This window comes from Hoplias malabaricus, chromosome 16 (genome assembly GCF_029633855.1).
Source record: "Hoplias malabaricus isolate fHopMal1 chromosome 16, fHopMal1.hap1, whole genome shotgun sequence".
NCBI classification, from domain to species: domain Eukaryota; kingdom Metazoa; phylum Chordata; class Actinopteri; order Characiformes; family Erythrinidae; genus Hoplias; species Hoplias malabaricus.
The window spans coordinates 25,129,674-25,146,656 of NC_089815.1; the positions used below are offsets into that span (position 1 = coordinate 25,129,674).

Consider the following 16,983-nt stretch of genomic DNA (forward strand, 5'->3'; position numbering starts at 1 on the left):
CGTTAAAGGCAGGGTTCTTAATAACTGAACCCAACAAAAAGGTCAGGCACCGGGTTATCCACAACTCCTGCCAAACGCAGGGCATCATAGGTGCAATCATAGCGAGGATCATAGCTGCCCAGAATATCAGAGCAGCTGAAACCTTCTTCGAGGAAGCAGGTAGAATGATAGACAAGTTGGTCCGTCAACGGGAGGGTTTTCAGCTGACCACTAGAAATTAAACATCTAATCACTGATTAGTGCAACCGGATCAGGCCATTGACAACTGAGATGTTTAACAGGAGGTCATTTAAAAATGTATTCATTCGGGGTTTCTTTTTCTTTTTTTTTTGGCTCATAATGCTTTCTTGTATCATTCTCCAATTTTTTTAGAGCATTTTAAGGTACATGTATGCCATGGGCATTTTTGTTTGAACAAAATGATCATTTCTCCTCAGTTTTCATGGTTATCCTGCTGCAGATGTCATGAGCCATGGTCTAATCACTAATTCTTTGGAATTACTGGAAATTTAACGTTTAACTTTTAATTTAAAGTTTAACTTTATAAAATTTGAACATGAACAGCCATGTTTTTAAAGATCACAAAACCTTATAAAAGATTACACAGTGCCAACATATTCTTTCCACTCATTGAAAGAGAAATTTTGTATGATTTTGTCATTTGTAACATTCCCATAAACCGGAAAATACATTGGTGCCAGTGTTTTTAAACAATTTTCTTTAAATAAAGTATTTTTCTGAATCTGGAATGAGTCCCTCTTATTTAGCTATAATTTATTCAGATTTTGTGCTGTTTTTATTAATTATTATTCTTTTTTTAAAAAGTGGAATAATACAGTACCCTCTCTTAACAGCAACAACATATTGCTTTTCTCACGTCTCCTTTGGTCTACAGAGATTTTAGATTTTGAATGCGATATTTGAAGTCACATCTCTGTTCCTCAAAATTACATATCAAAGAAGTTATTTCCAAGCCAAATATTTCTAAAGCCTTAAGTGACTTAGATGTAACTCTACACCTTTGCCTTCACTCAGTACACGTGGATCTATGAGTTTGTGATTTTAGTCCCTAACCTTGACTACACTGTTCATAAGTAACTGATTAGTCAGGTTTATAATGTAAGAAACCCTGGCTGTCCATGTTTCTGAGACTGTCTTTACAACAGCTGACTGCTTAATTCACTCATGATTCATCTTCTAACATAAACAACACCACAACATCAAGAATAAAAATTTGATTACTACAGGAAGTGATCTTTAATAGTCTTCCACAGTTACAAACAAAAAAAGGCCCTTTACACCACACTTTTACAACACATTTAACATAAATAACATACCTGGATTATTATTTAATATTGCATAGAACAATGCAACAGATTGAGAGATGATAGATTAAAATAAGCTTTTAATTCTCAAATACCAAAACAACAGGCTGTACAATGTGTCAAAAACAACAGATAAGTAAGGCAAACTTTATTTATAAAAGAATTTTAATTTACACTTAGCATCAATGCTTTAATCTCTAAATTCATTGTTTTAATATTTTCCTTATTCTAACATTTTATGATTTGCATCAACCATTTAGGGGATGATTAGTCACTGTTTGGTTCAGTAGGATGCCGTTAGCTGATTGGCGCTCCGGTGGTGACCAGTTTGTAATAAGCTCCCTTCAAAGCCATGAGCTGATCGTGTGTGCCCTTCTCGATCACAAAACCTTGTGACATCACTGCTATGATGTTAGAGTTCTGGATGGTGGAGAGGCGATGGGCGATGACGATGCAGGTTCTGCCTTCCCTTGCTTTATCCAAAGCTTCCTGTACTGTCTGTTTCACAGCAGTGGAGAAGAGACATAAAAAATAAGAGACACACGAAGTGGGAGTTAGTAAATGTAACACGCATGGTCCTGTTCTGTGTGCCTTGTCCTTCTCTTACTTTTTCACTCTCTGTGTCCAGAGCTGACGTGGCCTCATCCAGCAGAAGGATTTTGGGGTCCCGAATGATGGCCCTGGCGATAGCGATGCGCTGCTTTTGACCACGAGAAAGCTGTGAACCTTGGGAGCCCACATTAGTGTCATACTTCTGCAAGGACACAATAAAAGAATAGGCATGTACATATTTTAGTGTGGAGGAATTAACATGAAACATGCTTTTATTGTAATTGAAAGGGGTACAACAAAACACTCCGTTTAGCCCGTGAGAATGAACCTTTGGGTGACCAGACGTCCTCCTTTACTCGGACATGTCCTCTTTTTTAGACTTAAAAAAATGTCCGGGCGGAATTTTACAAACGTCCAGGATTTTGTTTTTCTAGAGCTTACATAGAACTTCGAGAAGTTTCGTTCACAAACTAGTCCCGCCCTCCCCTACTCCGATTGGGTCGCTTGAGTGAGAAGGGGGCGTGGTGAAGTAGTCTAAAATCTTTGGATTGGACGGTCTGACTGTAGAGCTACCGTTATTAGTCGATAACCTTCTCTGTAAACATTTAATTGGTCAGTCTGCACGTCAGTAGTCCTTGTTTAACGTCAGGCAAAGCTCATGTACCTACCCTCATCTCGAGCACCTATGCCGAAACGTAAATGTAAGTTCTCGGATGAATTAAAAAAGAAATGCCCATGTTTTGTGCAGCAAATAAAGGTGTAAAGGACCTAAAAGCACACATAGGTCCAGCTAAGCACACAACGGCAATCCTAGTGAACCCACAAACATACACTGGTGATTAGCAGCAGTATACACACACACATATACACAGGGAGCAGTTGGGTGTTAGGTGCCATGCTCAAGGGAACTTCAACCATGGATGTTGTGGGAGGAGAAATCACTCTTAATTCAATCCTACAACCCATATTTTTCCCGCTTGAGGGGTTCAAACTGGCAATACTTTGGTCTCAAGCCTCATTCCCTATAAGCTAAGTCATTAATATATAAATATGTTATTGAAATTCATCTGAGGTGTAACTCTCAAATGCATTACTTGAGGAAGCGACATGACAAAGTCGTGCAGTTGAGCCTTCTTGGCCGCAGCGATGACATCATTCATGCTGAGCTCTTTCTGGTTGTCTCCATAGCGGATGTTTTCTGCGATGCTGCAGTCAAACAGAATTGGCTCTTGGGAAACAATTCCAATCTTGGAGCGCAGGAAAGGAACGTTGATGCGTGTGGATTCACGTCCATCAATGAGCTGGAGAACAACGGAAAACCCAGCAGAGATCATCATAAATTACAGAAACAAACTGTGATACCCAATCTACTCTAAACCTACATTTTCAGTTTGTTTAGGGGTGGGAGTAATACATGTACATTTTTCTTACCACTTTTCCAAAGTCTGGGTCATAAAACCTCTCCAGTAACTGCACGCTGGTACTCTTGCCACAGCCACTGCTGCCCACAAAGGCAAGAGTCTGACCAGGCCTCACACTGACAGAAAGGCCATTTAATACCTGGATATCTGGCCGGCTTGGGTACGTGAATTTGCAGTCTATAAACTCAACATCTCCTTTAAAATTGACCTAGGAATACAGAGAGGGATTAAGAGACATAGACATGATGAACAATCTGTACAGTTTTTCCTATTTCTTTTGTTTATAAATGAATATTATCTGTTCACAACTGCTGGGTTTGGTCTTAGTTAAAGTTTTAGGCTTATTTCACCCATTTGTCTCCTTTGTCACTGTAGACACTGATTTTGGGAACGCGGTCGAGCAGCTGAAAGAAGCGTGCAGCCGAGATCTTTGCTTTGGCGTAGTCGGGTGTGTATGAGGATGCTCTGCCCAGAGCTGTTCCACTGGTCACAATGGCAGAAATTACCCTACAGAAAAAAGAAGAGCTTTTCAGCCTGTCAACACATTCATTCGGTCATTTATTCATTCATTCAGTCTGTAACCGCTTATCCAATTCAAGGTTGCTGTGTGTCCGGATCCTACCAAGAATTACTGGGCGCAAGGCTGGAACACACCCTGGCATCATTCTGATGCTTTTCATGCTGACATCAATGGGTCACACTATGTACAGGGCAACTAGTGTTTTCAAATAATGAAGAATAGTTAAAATTTGAAATAAAATGGAGTTACGTGGTTATGCTATGACAACGACCACAAGAATTCTCCAGCTCACCTGAAAACCAAACTGAAATGGAGACCCTCATGACTGACCAAGTATCCACCAAACCGATAGGAGGCAGAGTTTGCCATGAAGACCACACACTGGGCAAACCCATAACAAGCACCATACACGTTTGCCTTCTTCAGAGCAGCACGGTACGGTGCCTCCAGCTGAGCCTCGTACATCTCCACAAACCTGCGCTCCTTTCCCAGCCCAGCGATGGTGCGAATGTTGTTCAGTGCCTCACCAGATATCTGCAAACAATTCCAAATAGAAAGAGATGATGTGTGACTCAATACCCAGTCAGACAAATATATCTGAAGTCTAGCATCATGTTAGAGGTTTGTATAACTGAGCTACAAGGCTAAATATAGGTTAGAAATAATGGGAAATGCCATGCTTAAATCATGAGATTAAATCAGCTGTGTTTAGCTAATCTCAAATGTATTTGTTTTCAGACATTGTATGAAACACTGACATCTACAAAAATGAAGAAAACTACAGATGAAATGAAAGCTTTTAGGATAGCTACTTGTTAGCAACACTAGCCTCATAATTTAACAGCACATTTCATGGCTGACCAACTACATTTGAAGAAAATGCATGAATCCCCACCTGCCCGGCTGCTTCCATGGCTTGTTTATCCTGCTTTGCAAAACCCGTGAGCATCTTGGCCTGGAAGCCTCCAGAAAGTGCAAGAAAGGGCAGGAAGCAAACGATGACAAGGCTCAGCTTCCAGCTAAAGTAAAAGGAGATGATGATGGCCACGCCAATGTTGGTCAGGGAGTTCACAATCATTCCGATCTGTGATCCTGTAGCCTACAAAGAAGTAGATCATATTAGTCAGCCTTGTTGGGAGATTTTGTTCAACTTAGTGGCAGATTCTGTTTTGCTGATACTTACTCCCTGGACTTGTGAAGCGTCTGTGGCCAGTCTCGTGGTCAGAGCACCAGGGCTGTTTCTGTGGTCATCAAACCAGCCAATCTCTTGACCTAACATTGCTTGGAAACCCAGGCGCCTCAGTCTACGGGTTAACAGCTCCCCGGACTTAGAAAACGAATAGCCCTAAAAGATGCAGGATGCTAGTTAAGACCATCAATAGATTCATATGCAGTGGAGTGAGAGTCCACCTACTGCAGTAGAGCTGGGCTTTTGCAGAACGTAGATCTGAATACCAGTGGGTGGATTCTCATTTTTATAAAAGATTCACATGGCCCTGAGTTTCACATGGCCACTTCAGTACAGAGCCCTAATACTACAACCCAAAACACTCAAATATGGCCATGAAAATGTTGGGTGTGCATTGAAACAAGCAATGTTGTATCCAGTGTAGTACGAAATGTACGAAATCTTATCTGTCTCTCCCAGACATTGGAACAACCATCCCCCCACCCACCCTGATACTGCAACTGTTGAAGAGACTTACACAGTGAGAAAACTGGGTAAAATGAATCAATATTATGGCAAGAGAACAAAAGCTACAGACTGTAATGATCTCCTGTCATGCTTACCTGAAGCATCTGTGTGAAAAAGGAGATCAATCCAACAACAACAAAGAACATGCAAATTCCATTGATCTCTTTCCTCTGGGCAACAGGGTCAGACATGGAGAATGTCTGCAAGGTACAAAACGCAATAAAATGATCACATTAACAAAAGAAAGGGCTCACAGAGGGAAAGATATGATATGATACACCATAACATTCATAACATTAGCCCTTACTGCTAAGATCTGACTGAATAGTAATGAGTACACCGGATTCACTCCCCCGTTCACAGCCGCTCCTACAGAACCAAAAACCATGTAGGGCCATTCTTGAGCATTATACTTCAGAATACGAGCTACAGGAGCTGGTTCCACCTCTTCTTCCTCGTCTTCACCGAACATACCCTGTACACACCACACTCAAATCAGTCTGTATCAAAGGAACTATTGAAACTCAAAAGGTTTTTTCGAACCTTTTGTCATTTAGCCATTTAGTACGTCATTTAATATATTAACTGTCAGTTCCTCCTACTTAAGTGTCTCCTAATCACAATATACTACCATGAGAGATGATCATTTTGGTTATCCCTGACCTTACTGTTGGACTCTCTGGAAACATAGGACACAGAGTATGACCTGGGTCCCAGTTCTCCAGCTATTGGTACAGACGATTCTGGGATAACGTTGGACAATTGCGATCGAGATCTCTGGTGAATAGAGGCCCTGCAGAGAGACAAAGAGAAACACAGAAACTTTACAATCCATAACAACTCCCGGCAGAACATGAAAGGCAAACTTCTCAGGGACTGCCCACAAAAGTTAAATTTATGAAAAACTGATCAATGACAAAGGTGTATTACATGAATATTTTAAATATTTTGTTTCCTACTCGTGACTATATTGTGTTAAATCATGTTTCACTCAAGAGCCAAATGTGTGTTCAGAGTTATTTATTACAAAAACAAATCCTAATCTATAGCAGAACGTACACAAAAACAATTTTATATTATTATATATTTATATGTAATCTGTATTTTCTGAATTTATATGAATTTCTGAATATCGCATACAAACCTTAGGCTTGCTCGGTAGCTTCCTGCTCTGGAGAGAACCTTCTTCTCTGCATCAGCATCTCCATCAGCTTTCTCTGCCAGATAACAAACACAAATAAGTAATTTAGAATGTTTGCAAGTGTGTACTAATGCATCAATCTTAAATTTTTAAGTCTGGTGTGATTTCTTTTGGGGATGGCACGATACCACTTTTTTAGGTCCGATACTGATACCGATATTTTACATTTGGGTATCTGCCAATACCGATACTAATCCGACTTTTTGAAAAAATAATTGCTTTGAAAAAAATGTTTTCCAGCAGTGTTTGTTGATGTGAAACAGTTTTCTCCTTAGCATTCGAGGCCTTGATAAATTCCATGTACTCCTTTCCGTGGTGTTTCTGTAAGTGTTTAATCATGTTTGTGGTGTTAAAGTTCCCAACACTGCTACCACCTCGTGAGACAGTAGCATTACACAAATTACACTCGGCAGTCTTGCTGTTTTCTTCGTTGATTTTGAAGTAACTCCACACTGCTGACATGTTTACAGGCCTCTCATAACAATCGCTCTATCACGTGATGCCCGCCGGTCCTAATGCGAAAGTGCTGCATTGGCTTACGGCATGTTGCAAATTTCACCCCCAAAATTTTTTTTTATATTTAATAGATCGGATTGCATGTTTTGTTCCTTTCCGATATCCAATCCAGCAATTTAGGCCAAAATTGGACTGATACCAATACTGAATATCGGATCGGCACATCCCTAATTTCTTTACAGCCAAGTTTGCTGATTGGAATTTTATTAGTAATTTTTTTGACAAAGCTCATACAGTGTGAGCTAAATGAACACATACAACATGTTTGCACATTTACAGCAGTTTCTATTAGTTACAAATGCTAATTAAATAACATTATTAGATGGATGCCTACTCTGTTGGGCATTGAGGGCTTTGTCTCCCTGGTTCTGCAGGGTGACTAAAGTGAAGTATACGCCTTTTCTGTCCAACAGCTCGTCGTGTTTGCCTCTTTCAACTGCTCGCCCATGTTCAAATCCCACAATGACATCAGCATTCTTTATTGTTGACAAACGGTGGGCAATGGAAATGGTGGTTCGTCCCATTCTGACCTTCAACAGACACATACAAATATACTGTTTATGCCATTATATAACAAATAATATTTTAGTATAAATAAAGAGTAGTGAATAAATATTTATATGATTAAAACTGCATTATGTTTCTTTGATGGAAATGTGAAATTGCATGCTACTTTTCCTTCACCTTGTCTAGCGCCTCCTGTACAACTGCTTCACTTTCATTGTCCAGTGCTGAGGTTGCCATGTCCAACAGGAGGATTCTGGGATTCCTCACCAGAGCTCGTGCAATTGCAATTCTCTGCTTCTGGCCACCACTCATCTGCCCACCACCCTCACCCACCAACGTATCAAATTTCTGACCTCAGGGAAAGACAGAATGAGGCATTACAAAGGAAAATCAGTTCCACACTAGTGGATACTGAGGAGCTGTACATTGTGAGTTATGTGGGTGAAAGTAAGCGAGAAATGCAATGTAATCATATTTCAGCTGACCTGAGGTAAATCCATGATAAAGTTGTAGGCGTTTGCCTCTTTGGCGGCTTTAACAATGTCTTCGTGAGATACCCCAGGGCGTCCATAGCGAATGTTCTCACCGATAGTGGTGGAAAACAAGACAGGCTCCTGCTCTACAATGCCAATGAGTGAGCGCAGCCACTGAATATTCAGGCCTCGAATATCATGACCATCCAGAGTGACCTGGAAAAATAGATGCGGGGCTTGTGTTTGTGTCTTCAAATATAAAAATACAATACTTGGCTGTCTTGCTTACCATAAATCAAGAAAATCTAAGGCTGTAACAAAGAAATAAATTAATGCTGGAGTATTTTCTAAGTTATATAATGATTCTTTCTGCTCACCATGCCCTCCTTGGGGTCATAGAAGCGCTGAATGAGTTGTATTGCTGTGCTTTTTCCTGCTCCACTTGGCCCCACGAATGCTGTGGTTTCCCCAGATTTCACCTGCAGGTTCAACTGGTCCAGGATCTGTGAGAGTAAACAAATCTCACCGTCAACAAACCTAACTGTGGTAAAAAAAAAAAAAAAAAAACACCTAAAATTCAGGCTTCCTATTCATCTAATAATCTTAAGACTATAAGCTACAGAAAGTAGAAAAGTCAATAAGTGCATGGGTGAAGCATGGGCGTGCAGCAATTGCTTGATCATTGTACAGAATTAATGCAGAGCAGTGGGCGGCCATAATGGTCTGAATGTGGTGGACACGTTTACCTTCACTTCAGGTCTGGATGGGTAGTGGAAGGTCACATTGTGAAACTCTAAATCTCCCTTCACTCTCTCCAGTTTGTAGCCAGTCTCAGACAAGCAGTCAATTTCAGGCTCCTGCAAAGAAGAGACAAAGCACTGTTTATTTTCTCCTAGAGGAGTTCTGAAAGATTATTGTTCATTCAATATGGTATAATTCAGCTTAAACAGAAAATAGTTTTACAGGTTATTTCATTACTTGTGTGAGCATGTGTGGTTGAGTTGTAGCTGACTGTGCAGCCATTATGCTTGAGATTACTCTCTTTTTCATCCTTTTCAACACTGTCAAAAAGTAATTGAATAGCAGTACAATTTTTGTCATTTAGTACTAAGAACAGCTGCTCGAGATGAGGGTAGGTACATGAGCTTTGCCTGACATAAACAAGGACTACTGACGTGCAGACTGACCAATTAAATGTGTACAGAGAAGGTTATCGACCAATAACGGTAGCTCTACAGTCAGACCGTCCAATCCGAAGATTTTAGGCTACATCACCACGCCCCCTTCTCACTCAAGCGAACCAAACAGAGTAGGAGAGGGCGGGACTAGTTTGTGAATAAAACACTTCTGGAAGTTTTATATAAGTTCTAGAAAAACAAAATCCTGGACATTTGTGAAAATCCATCCAGATATTTTTTAAGTCTAAAAAAGAGGACCTGTCCGGGTAAAAGAGGACGTCTGGTCACCCTGGTCTAGCAGGTCTTGGACAAGTATTCAGAAGTCTCGTTTATTCCAATTTTTCCCATATTTCTGATCTATGATTGTCTCATTTTCTCTGTCATTTCTATTAGACTATGATAGATCAGAAATTTCCTCTGAAATATTTCCTTATTACTTAATGGCTCTTTTGCTTTTGTGCTCTTTGACTTTTTGTGATCTTTTTGCACTACATTTTGTAAAATGGCTGCTATTTTGTGTATTTTCCTCATATAAGATCAGATAAGTATAAGAAGAATATCTTGGTTCTCAATCCTGGTCCTAAAGTACCACTGACCTGAATGTTGTAATGTTCTTCCTGCTCTAAAACTCACAGTTCAACTCAAGAAGGAGATGGTAAGTAGTACATGAGTTGCCTCAGTTGTGTTTTAAGCAAGGCATTCTCTAAACTATAAAGGGCAGTACTAAGCCCAATTTATACTTGTGCGTCGACCCTTGGCCGTAGGCCATGCATGGACACGAACCCTGGTCTGACACACACCTCTCCAGAAATGGCAACGCAGACCGCAAGGACTGTGACTGGTCAGTTGTCGGACGGACATTGTTTGAACAAAAGAACAGAAACTAACTCCTCTCCTCCACACACAGAGAGGCAGACAGCAGCAAATTCATGGCGAGAGATTTCCTTAGATTTGCTGTGGATGTTAGGGATGAATAAAAAGTTTGAACAAAGGAGAAATATGGACGTCTCCGCGAAATAACTCAACGAGAAGCGGGAATAACGTGCTGGATTTATATTAGATTTATTCCTGGCACTTCATATAAACTTTGTTCTGTCTCAAACAACGGCCTACTCCCTAAAAAATGTACTTTAACGATTTATGAAACTAATACTACTACACCACAACATAATGTACTAGAGTAGAGGAAGATTGTTGAGATTCAGCCCTAGTGTTGCGTCGGTGTAACTACAGAGTGACGCAGACACCAACGTATAAACGCTCACAACAGCGTAGGGAATAACAACTATTATTCTATAATAGGGTGACCAGATGTCCTCTTTTACCTGGACATGTCCTCTTTTTTAGACTTAAAAATGTCCGGGCGGAATTTCACAAACGTCCGGGATTTTGTTTTTCTAGAGCTTACATAGAATTTCGAGAAGCATTTCGTTCACAAACTAGTCCCGCCCTCCCCTACTCCGATTGGTTCGCTTGAGTGAGAAGGGGGCGTGGTGAAGTAGCCTAAAATGATCTGATTGGACGGTCTGACTGTAGAGCTTCAGTTATTGGTCGATAACCTTCTCTATAAACATTTAATTGGTCAGTATGCATGTCAGTAGTCATTGTTTACGTCAGGCAAGGCTCATGTACCCACCCTTATCTGGAACAGCTATGTCGAAACGTAAATGTAAGTTCTCGGATGAATTAAAAAAGAAATTCCCATGTTTTCCCATGTGTAGCAAATAAAGGTGTAAAGGACCTATAAGCACACAACGGCAGCGAGGAGCAAAGCTCATCAACCCCCCCCCCCACCCCCCCCCCCAGGCGTGTCATCTATTTCATCATCTCAGATCTGGTTACCCTATTCTATAAGTAAACTTGTAAGAAAACCATCAATAAAACCATGGCTCCAGCTTGACACCTTTATTGTTCTCATTGACTCTCATACCTGAGCTTTATCTTGTTCCTGGTGCACCTTTGTGTGTCTTATCTAGCTTTGAATTTTGAGTCTTGCTTCACACACTATGGAACTAAAACAGCAACAATCCTATAACCAGTGAAATACACCCAGAGTGCCTTTTTTCTTTGAAAGAGTTCTCACCCTGTCAATGGTCTCAAAGATGGTGGTGGCTGCACCTCTGCCTGCAGCAAAGGCCTCCAGACATGGGGAAGCCTGTCCCAGATTTAAAGCTGCAATAAGCACTCCAAAAAACACCTATTTATAAAACAAAACAGTCCTTATAATGTGTATATTTCACATAGTTGGAAAATCCTCTCACTACATACATATGTAGGATACCTGAAGCAGTGTTCCAGGACTGTACTCTAGTGTGTCAACCACTAAACTGGACCCATACCAAAAAGCCAGGGCATAACAAAAGAATATAATTAACCACAAGTAGCCAGTGAAGAATCCCATAATCAGTCCTTTTCTAATGCCCCAGCGCTGAGCAGAGATCAGATTATGATCATACCTTAAAGAATAAGGAGAGAATATGAATATTATGGGAAATAACATAAATATTATGTTTGTTTCTATTTGTTTTATAGTGTGGTAATTAAGGCCAATATACAGTTATTCTAAAAAGGACCTACAGTTGTGTGCAAAATTTATTCAGCAAATTTAGCATTAAAATGTGCAGACATTTGTTCCCTGTAAAAGATATGTACTTATTTGCACTTAGAAACCAACTTCATGGAATGTGATTTAATGGAACATGGTGAAGCCAACATTTCTCACACAAAATCTCACCTTTCCACTTCTTTTTTCTCTCCCCCGAAGGCTGCCACAGTTCGGATGGAGGACAAGACCTCGTCTGCGACAGCACCTGCTTTAGCATATGCCTGCAGCTCCCGACCTGTTAGCTTAGCCACAAACTGAAGCAAAGAACAAACAACAGAGACAGCTTCTTGTCATGTTTTAGCTATAGATATATATTATTGAACATTGTGCCATTACAGCAAGATATTTCGTCATAATTATGAGGTAGTAAGTAATAATCATGAAAAAGGTTTTCATTACAAGAAACTTTGTTGATGACTATGTTCCAATCTCCGATTAGATGAAAGTAATACTTATCATCAGGTTCAAACTAGAAGGGAGTCTCACCAAAGCCATGAAAGCTGCTCCCAGTCCAATGAGTGGAGACACAGATATAATGACCAGCGTCAGCTTCCAGCCCTTCACAAAGCCCATGAGGAAGCCACAGACAAAAGTGGTGAAGCGCTGGATAAAAATGCTCACTTGGTCAGCGATGGCGTCGTTTATCTTGTTGATGTCACTGTATTACACATCATAGAGATGAATGGTAGACCTGTCTCATAATGAAGTGTTGATATATGGTAATATGTGTACGTTTGTCTTACTCAGACATGCGCGTATTGAGTTCTCCCACTGAGTTGCAGTCGAACCAGCCGATCTCCATCCTCATGACCTTACCAAAGTACAGCTTGCGAATAATTTGAATTTGCCTTGCAGCACATGTCACCCACAGGGAAATCTGTTCAGAACACATTGAAATTACAGCTCAGACGGTAATGGACATGTTGTATTGACAATGAATTTTATTATAGGATAACTTCATACCAAACTCTCCTCAGAAATGTGTGGACATATATAAGAACATATTATTCCTTAAGGATACATATTCCTGAATATTTATGTAAATACAATATTTTTCTGGTGAATGTTTATTAAATGTTGCATTGTTGCTTTCATGGTTTTTAAGTTAAAATTGTTTGCTTATTTTTTAATGAAAAAATCAAATAAATAATGGTATAATGTCACTTTATAAAATTTAGCAATATTTTTATAGAACACTGTATCACTTTGAATCAAAGCGTTCATTAAAATGGAATGTTAGTAGAGTAAATAATCAATATAGTATATACATAAAAAGTGTAATGACTCACCTGTATGTATCCCAGAATGAAGACAACACTTCCAATGCCAACATAGTAATAAGCAAAATTTGTCATCTCATATTCAATATCTAATAAACTACAAGAGATGGGAATACAGAGATAGAAATATAATTAGTTAAATATAATAATAAAAAAATATAAATATAATACAATTTTTTTAACCAATCCAAACTCATGCCCTGTGTAAGAATGCAGAATGTGAAGCAGCAAAAACAAACTACCATGCCAGTAATTAAGAAGGGACAAAATCATAAAATTGCATAATAATTGAGGTGAACATGCCCTCACAAGCTGAAACGGAGAGGTGAACTCAGTAGATTTTTTTTTTTTTGGGGAAGGAGTTCATGGCTTATAAATGCATATGAAGCTGAACTCCCCGTTGGATGAATACAAGAAAAGGATGGAGATGAGGTGGAGGTTGGAGCAAGTTTGCATGGTATATATAGGGCTGAGGGGAGGAGTTCTGGCATGGTTTGCCACCGTACCGCCATAGAGCCATACCGCCATTGCAGCACTTTTTGGCCCATTGGAGCACACAGAGTAAACCCATGTGGATACTGGGAGAACACAACAAACTCCTCACAGACCAGGACTTGAACCCACAAACTCCAGGTCGCCGGAGCTGTGTGACTGTGACACTACTTGTTGCGCCATCGTGCCACCCAGTATTGAATACACAATCAATAATTACTGGATATTTTAGAGGCATGTACAACTTGTAACATTTATAATCAAAGAAAACTGGAAAACCTAAAATCATGTGTTTAAACCGGTACAATATGTTTAATATTATAAGTCACATGAACTAAAATGATCAGTGCTGATCTGAGATTCACTTCATAGTTTACAAAGAAAAATAATGTGACCATGTATGTTTAATTCCATTTTCGAACAGTGTGTTACCCGCAGGATTTGGTCATGTTCAGCTCCAGGTTTTCCTCAGCACTGAGGTTTTTCCATTGGATGGTGTTATTGACACAGTGTTTCTCTGGGTCTCTGAGCTCATTCAGTTCTATGTCATATTCAATAAACGTGTCCGTCAGCAACCCAAACACAAGCAGCATCAATGGCTGAGCTGAACCATGAATCACAGCACACACACTGCCAAGGATCATCATACACACTTCTCTCCAAGTAGCAAACCGAAACTGAAGAAGGAAAATTTTACATGTTAGAATTACTACAAAAAAAGGGAATAAACCTAATTGTCCCTAACAGTTATAAGTTTCTTGATTTCTTTATAACACATGAGAAAATCTTTTTTAAAAAGTTGTCATTCTTTCCCCTGATCAATGAATGCAGTAATTCCTGTATAAATACATGTGTATTATTTTGTATTTGCATTATTTTGAGCTTTTCTGTCATTAGTTATACTAGAAATTATTCATATTCCAGTCATTAACAATACCAGCTGAAAGAAGCCTATACGTATAGTGGGTTCCTCCTTTTTCTTGTCTGCCTTCGACCTATGAAAATGGGGAAAACATAGTTAAGGTCAATCTGACAAACTTGCAATTTGCTGAACAAAGCATGAGAAAACAATAACTTACTTCTTATCCTTTTTAGAAGATGCCATTGTCCTGTGATGAAATATAAAATCAGTACAAATCAGTATGTTTATAATCAGATAATAACCTTATCTATAGCCTATATACATTTTTTCCTTTGGTCTGTGTTCTGAGAACTTGCCTGAACACAATAATACATTTCTCAAATTATATTCAGTCTTTTATCATGATACTATTTTTATACAAACTATAAAAGCATTTAAAAAATGTCTCTAAATATCTTTTTTTTTCAACTTCGCAATAGACATTCCAGCTTCATAACAATCAGAACAAGTTGAGTAGAAAGGGTTTACTTACATATAATCTGCATTTTGTTCTGAAATTAAAATTGCATTTTCTTGATATAGCAGACTGATAATGAATTGATCATATTTTATGCATATTTTCATATTTTGCTGTACTCACCTTCACCTGAAAGATCATAAGCGTCATTATCTTGTCCAAATTTCTTGATGCTTCGTAACTTCACAGATCCTGGCATAGTGAATCCCCCTCCAGATCACCTTTCTAAATCTTTCTCTATCTTCTTAAGTTGCAGAACATTCAGTGTCTCCTTTGTGATATCAGAAACAATGCTGAGGTCTTAGAGTAAAGCAGAACAGATCATGTGGAGTTTGTAAAGATATGAGTGTTGTTGGACCATGTGGCAGGTCTGTCTTTGCGAGGTAAGTGTCCGGCAGGTTTGTGCAGGAGATGGGGTGAATGACCATCATAGGTAAACATGGCTGAGATAATCATCCAGAAATCAAATACTGAATACGCATGTGTGTTCTCACCAGTTCATTAGTAATGACAATAGTTGTATTAGAATGGTTAAAGCTGCCAGATATTTTGCAGAGCACTATCTAGAATAAATACAAGAAACATTTTTCACTGTGTGAACAGGACAAGAACGGTTTGGATCTTTTGACAGATTAATTTCAACAAGGCATGACTTTGCAGCATATCACCTGTGTTTTTTGAGCATTAGGGATTTTAATAAAATTCTATATGCATTGTAGATATTGTTACTTACATAATAATACAAAAATATTACAGATATGTCTGTTGATGTTCTGGTGAAATCCCCAAACTTCTTACCCCTGAAAGAGTGAACTTTAAAGAAAGGTAAATATTTGGCAGGTCATTGCCCCCTGTTTTTCTGTCCTGCCAGTGCATAGCTTGGCTTAACTTCAAATACGGTGTGGTTTTAGTATCCGCATGCTCGCAAATGGCTGCCTGACATTGTTTAAAAGCAAATGCTACGACCAACATATTACTGACAGGACAGGACATGATATGATATACGACCAAATGTCTGCTCATCCAACATTACCTCTCAAAATAAAAGACAACAACTGACAAGTTGCGCCCCTTTGCTGCAGTAACAGGTACTATTGGAATAGTTTCGGATTTGGGAAGAGCACAGGTACTGATTTTGGGTTAGCTCTGGGTCATAAAACCACACTAAAACAATCACAAAGGTATTGGTTTCATTGTTGACATTTTTAAACAAACAAAAACAATTTTTTTAGAATTATTTTGTGGGTCCCAAAAACTTATGAGCACATGCTTTCCATGGTCACTGTTTTCCATCAACAAAAACAGCACAAACTAAAAACATTGCTGTGCACATTCATTCCATCATTCATTGCCTGTAATCCCTTATCCACTTCAGGGTTGCGGTGGGTCTGAATCTTACCCAGAATCATTGGGCACAAGGCAGGAACACACCCTGGAGTGGGGGCCAGTTCTTCACAGGGTGACACACACACACACACACACACACATTCACTTACACACTCACTTATTTATTTCCTTAAATAAATGTGGGTGAGTTACACTGTTGTCTATCGCTTACTTGTAGGACAAAAGCATTTGTAATTAACTTTGCAGTGACTGTCCCCCTCCAGGCATACATAAAACGCTAAAAACACATCTCTGTTGATTAAAATCAAATATTATATTATTTCTAAGATAAAAGTTCCCTAATACCTTAGAAGAGGCTTAGACACACCTTTATTTATTATATGTAGATGTATGACTATCCAATCACCTGTAGCTTGAAAGCCCCACCCCCTAATTGTCAGGTTTGTCCCTCTGTGATTAAATAATAACTTGATGTCTGAATTGTTTGAGGA

At 39.2% G+C, this 16,983-nt stretch overlaps 1 protein-coding gene across 1 annotated transcript; it reads right to left on the reverse strand.

Moving 5' to 3' along the window:
- Positions 1 to 1,261: 1,261 nt before the first annotated feature.
- Positions 1,262 to 15,507, reverse strand: LOC136671337 (bile salt export pump-like). Its single transcript, XM_066647012.1, has 28 exons — positions 15,269 to 15,507; positions 15,161 to 15,179; positions 14,846 to 14,875; positions 14,704 to 14,761; positions 14,199 to 14,443; positions 13,284 to 13,371; positions 12,738 to 12,871; positions 12,481 to 12,652; positions 12,124 to 12,248; positions 11,671 to 11,845; positions 11,473 to 11,586; positions 8,958 to 9,068; positions 8,589 to 8,714; positions 8,224 to 8,427; positions 7,916 to 8,086; positions 7,566 to 7,761; positions 6,659 to 6,731; positions 6,178 to 6,307; positions 5,822 to 5,989; positions 5,610 to 5,714; positions 5,002 to 5,163; positions 4,714 to 4,917; positions 4,111 to 4,352; positions 3,649 to 3,805; positions 3,309 to 3,506; positions 2,972 to 3,178; positions 1,933 to 2,079; positions 1,262 to 1,823 (listed from the first exon to the last, which is right to left on the reverse strand). The coding sequence occupies exons 1-28, from the start codon at positions 15,342 to 15,344 to the stop codon at positions 1,623 to 1,625; spliced, it is 4,038 nt and encodes a 1,345-aa protein (XP_066503109.1). The 5' UTR covers positions 15,345 to 15,507; the 3' UTR covers positions 1,262 to 1,622.
- Between the last annotated feature and the right edge of the window lie 1,476 nt (positions 15,508 to 16,983).

What these genes read in the sequence shown, in the direction of transcription:
- LOC136671337 (XM_066647012.1), bottom strand. Translation starts at nt 15,344, where the DNA reads ATGCCAGGATCTGTGAAGTTACGAAGCATCAAGAAATTTGGACAAGAT. An exon ending in ATGACCCCAAGGAGGGCATG is followed by an intron (nt 8,428 to 8,588) that starts GTGAGCAGAAAG and finishes CTATTTTTCCAG; the next exon opens with GTCACTCTGGATGGTCATGA. An exon ending in AGCTACCGAGCAAGCCTAAG is followed by an intron (nt 6,308 to 6,658) that starts GTTTGTATGCGA and finishes GTCTCTCTGCAG; the next exon opens with GGCCTCTATTCACCAGAGAT.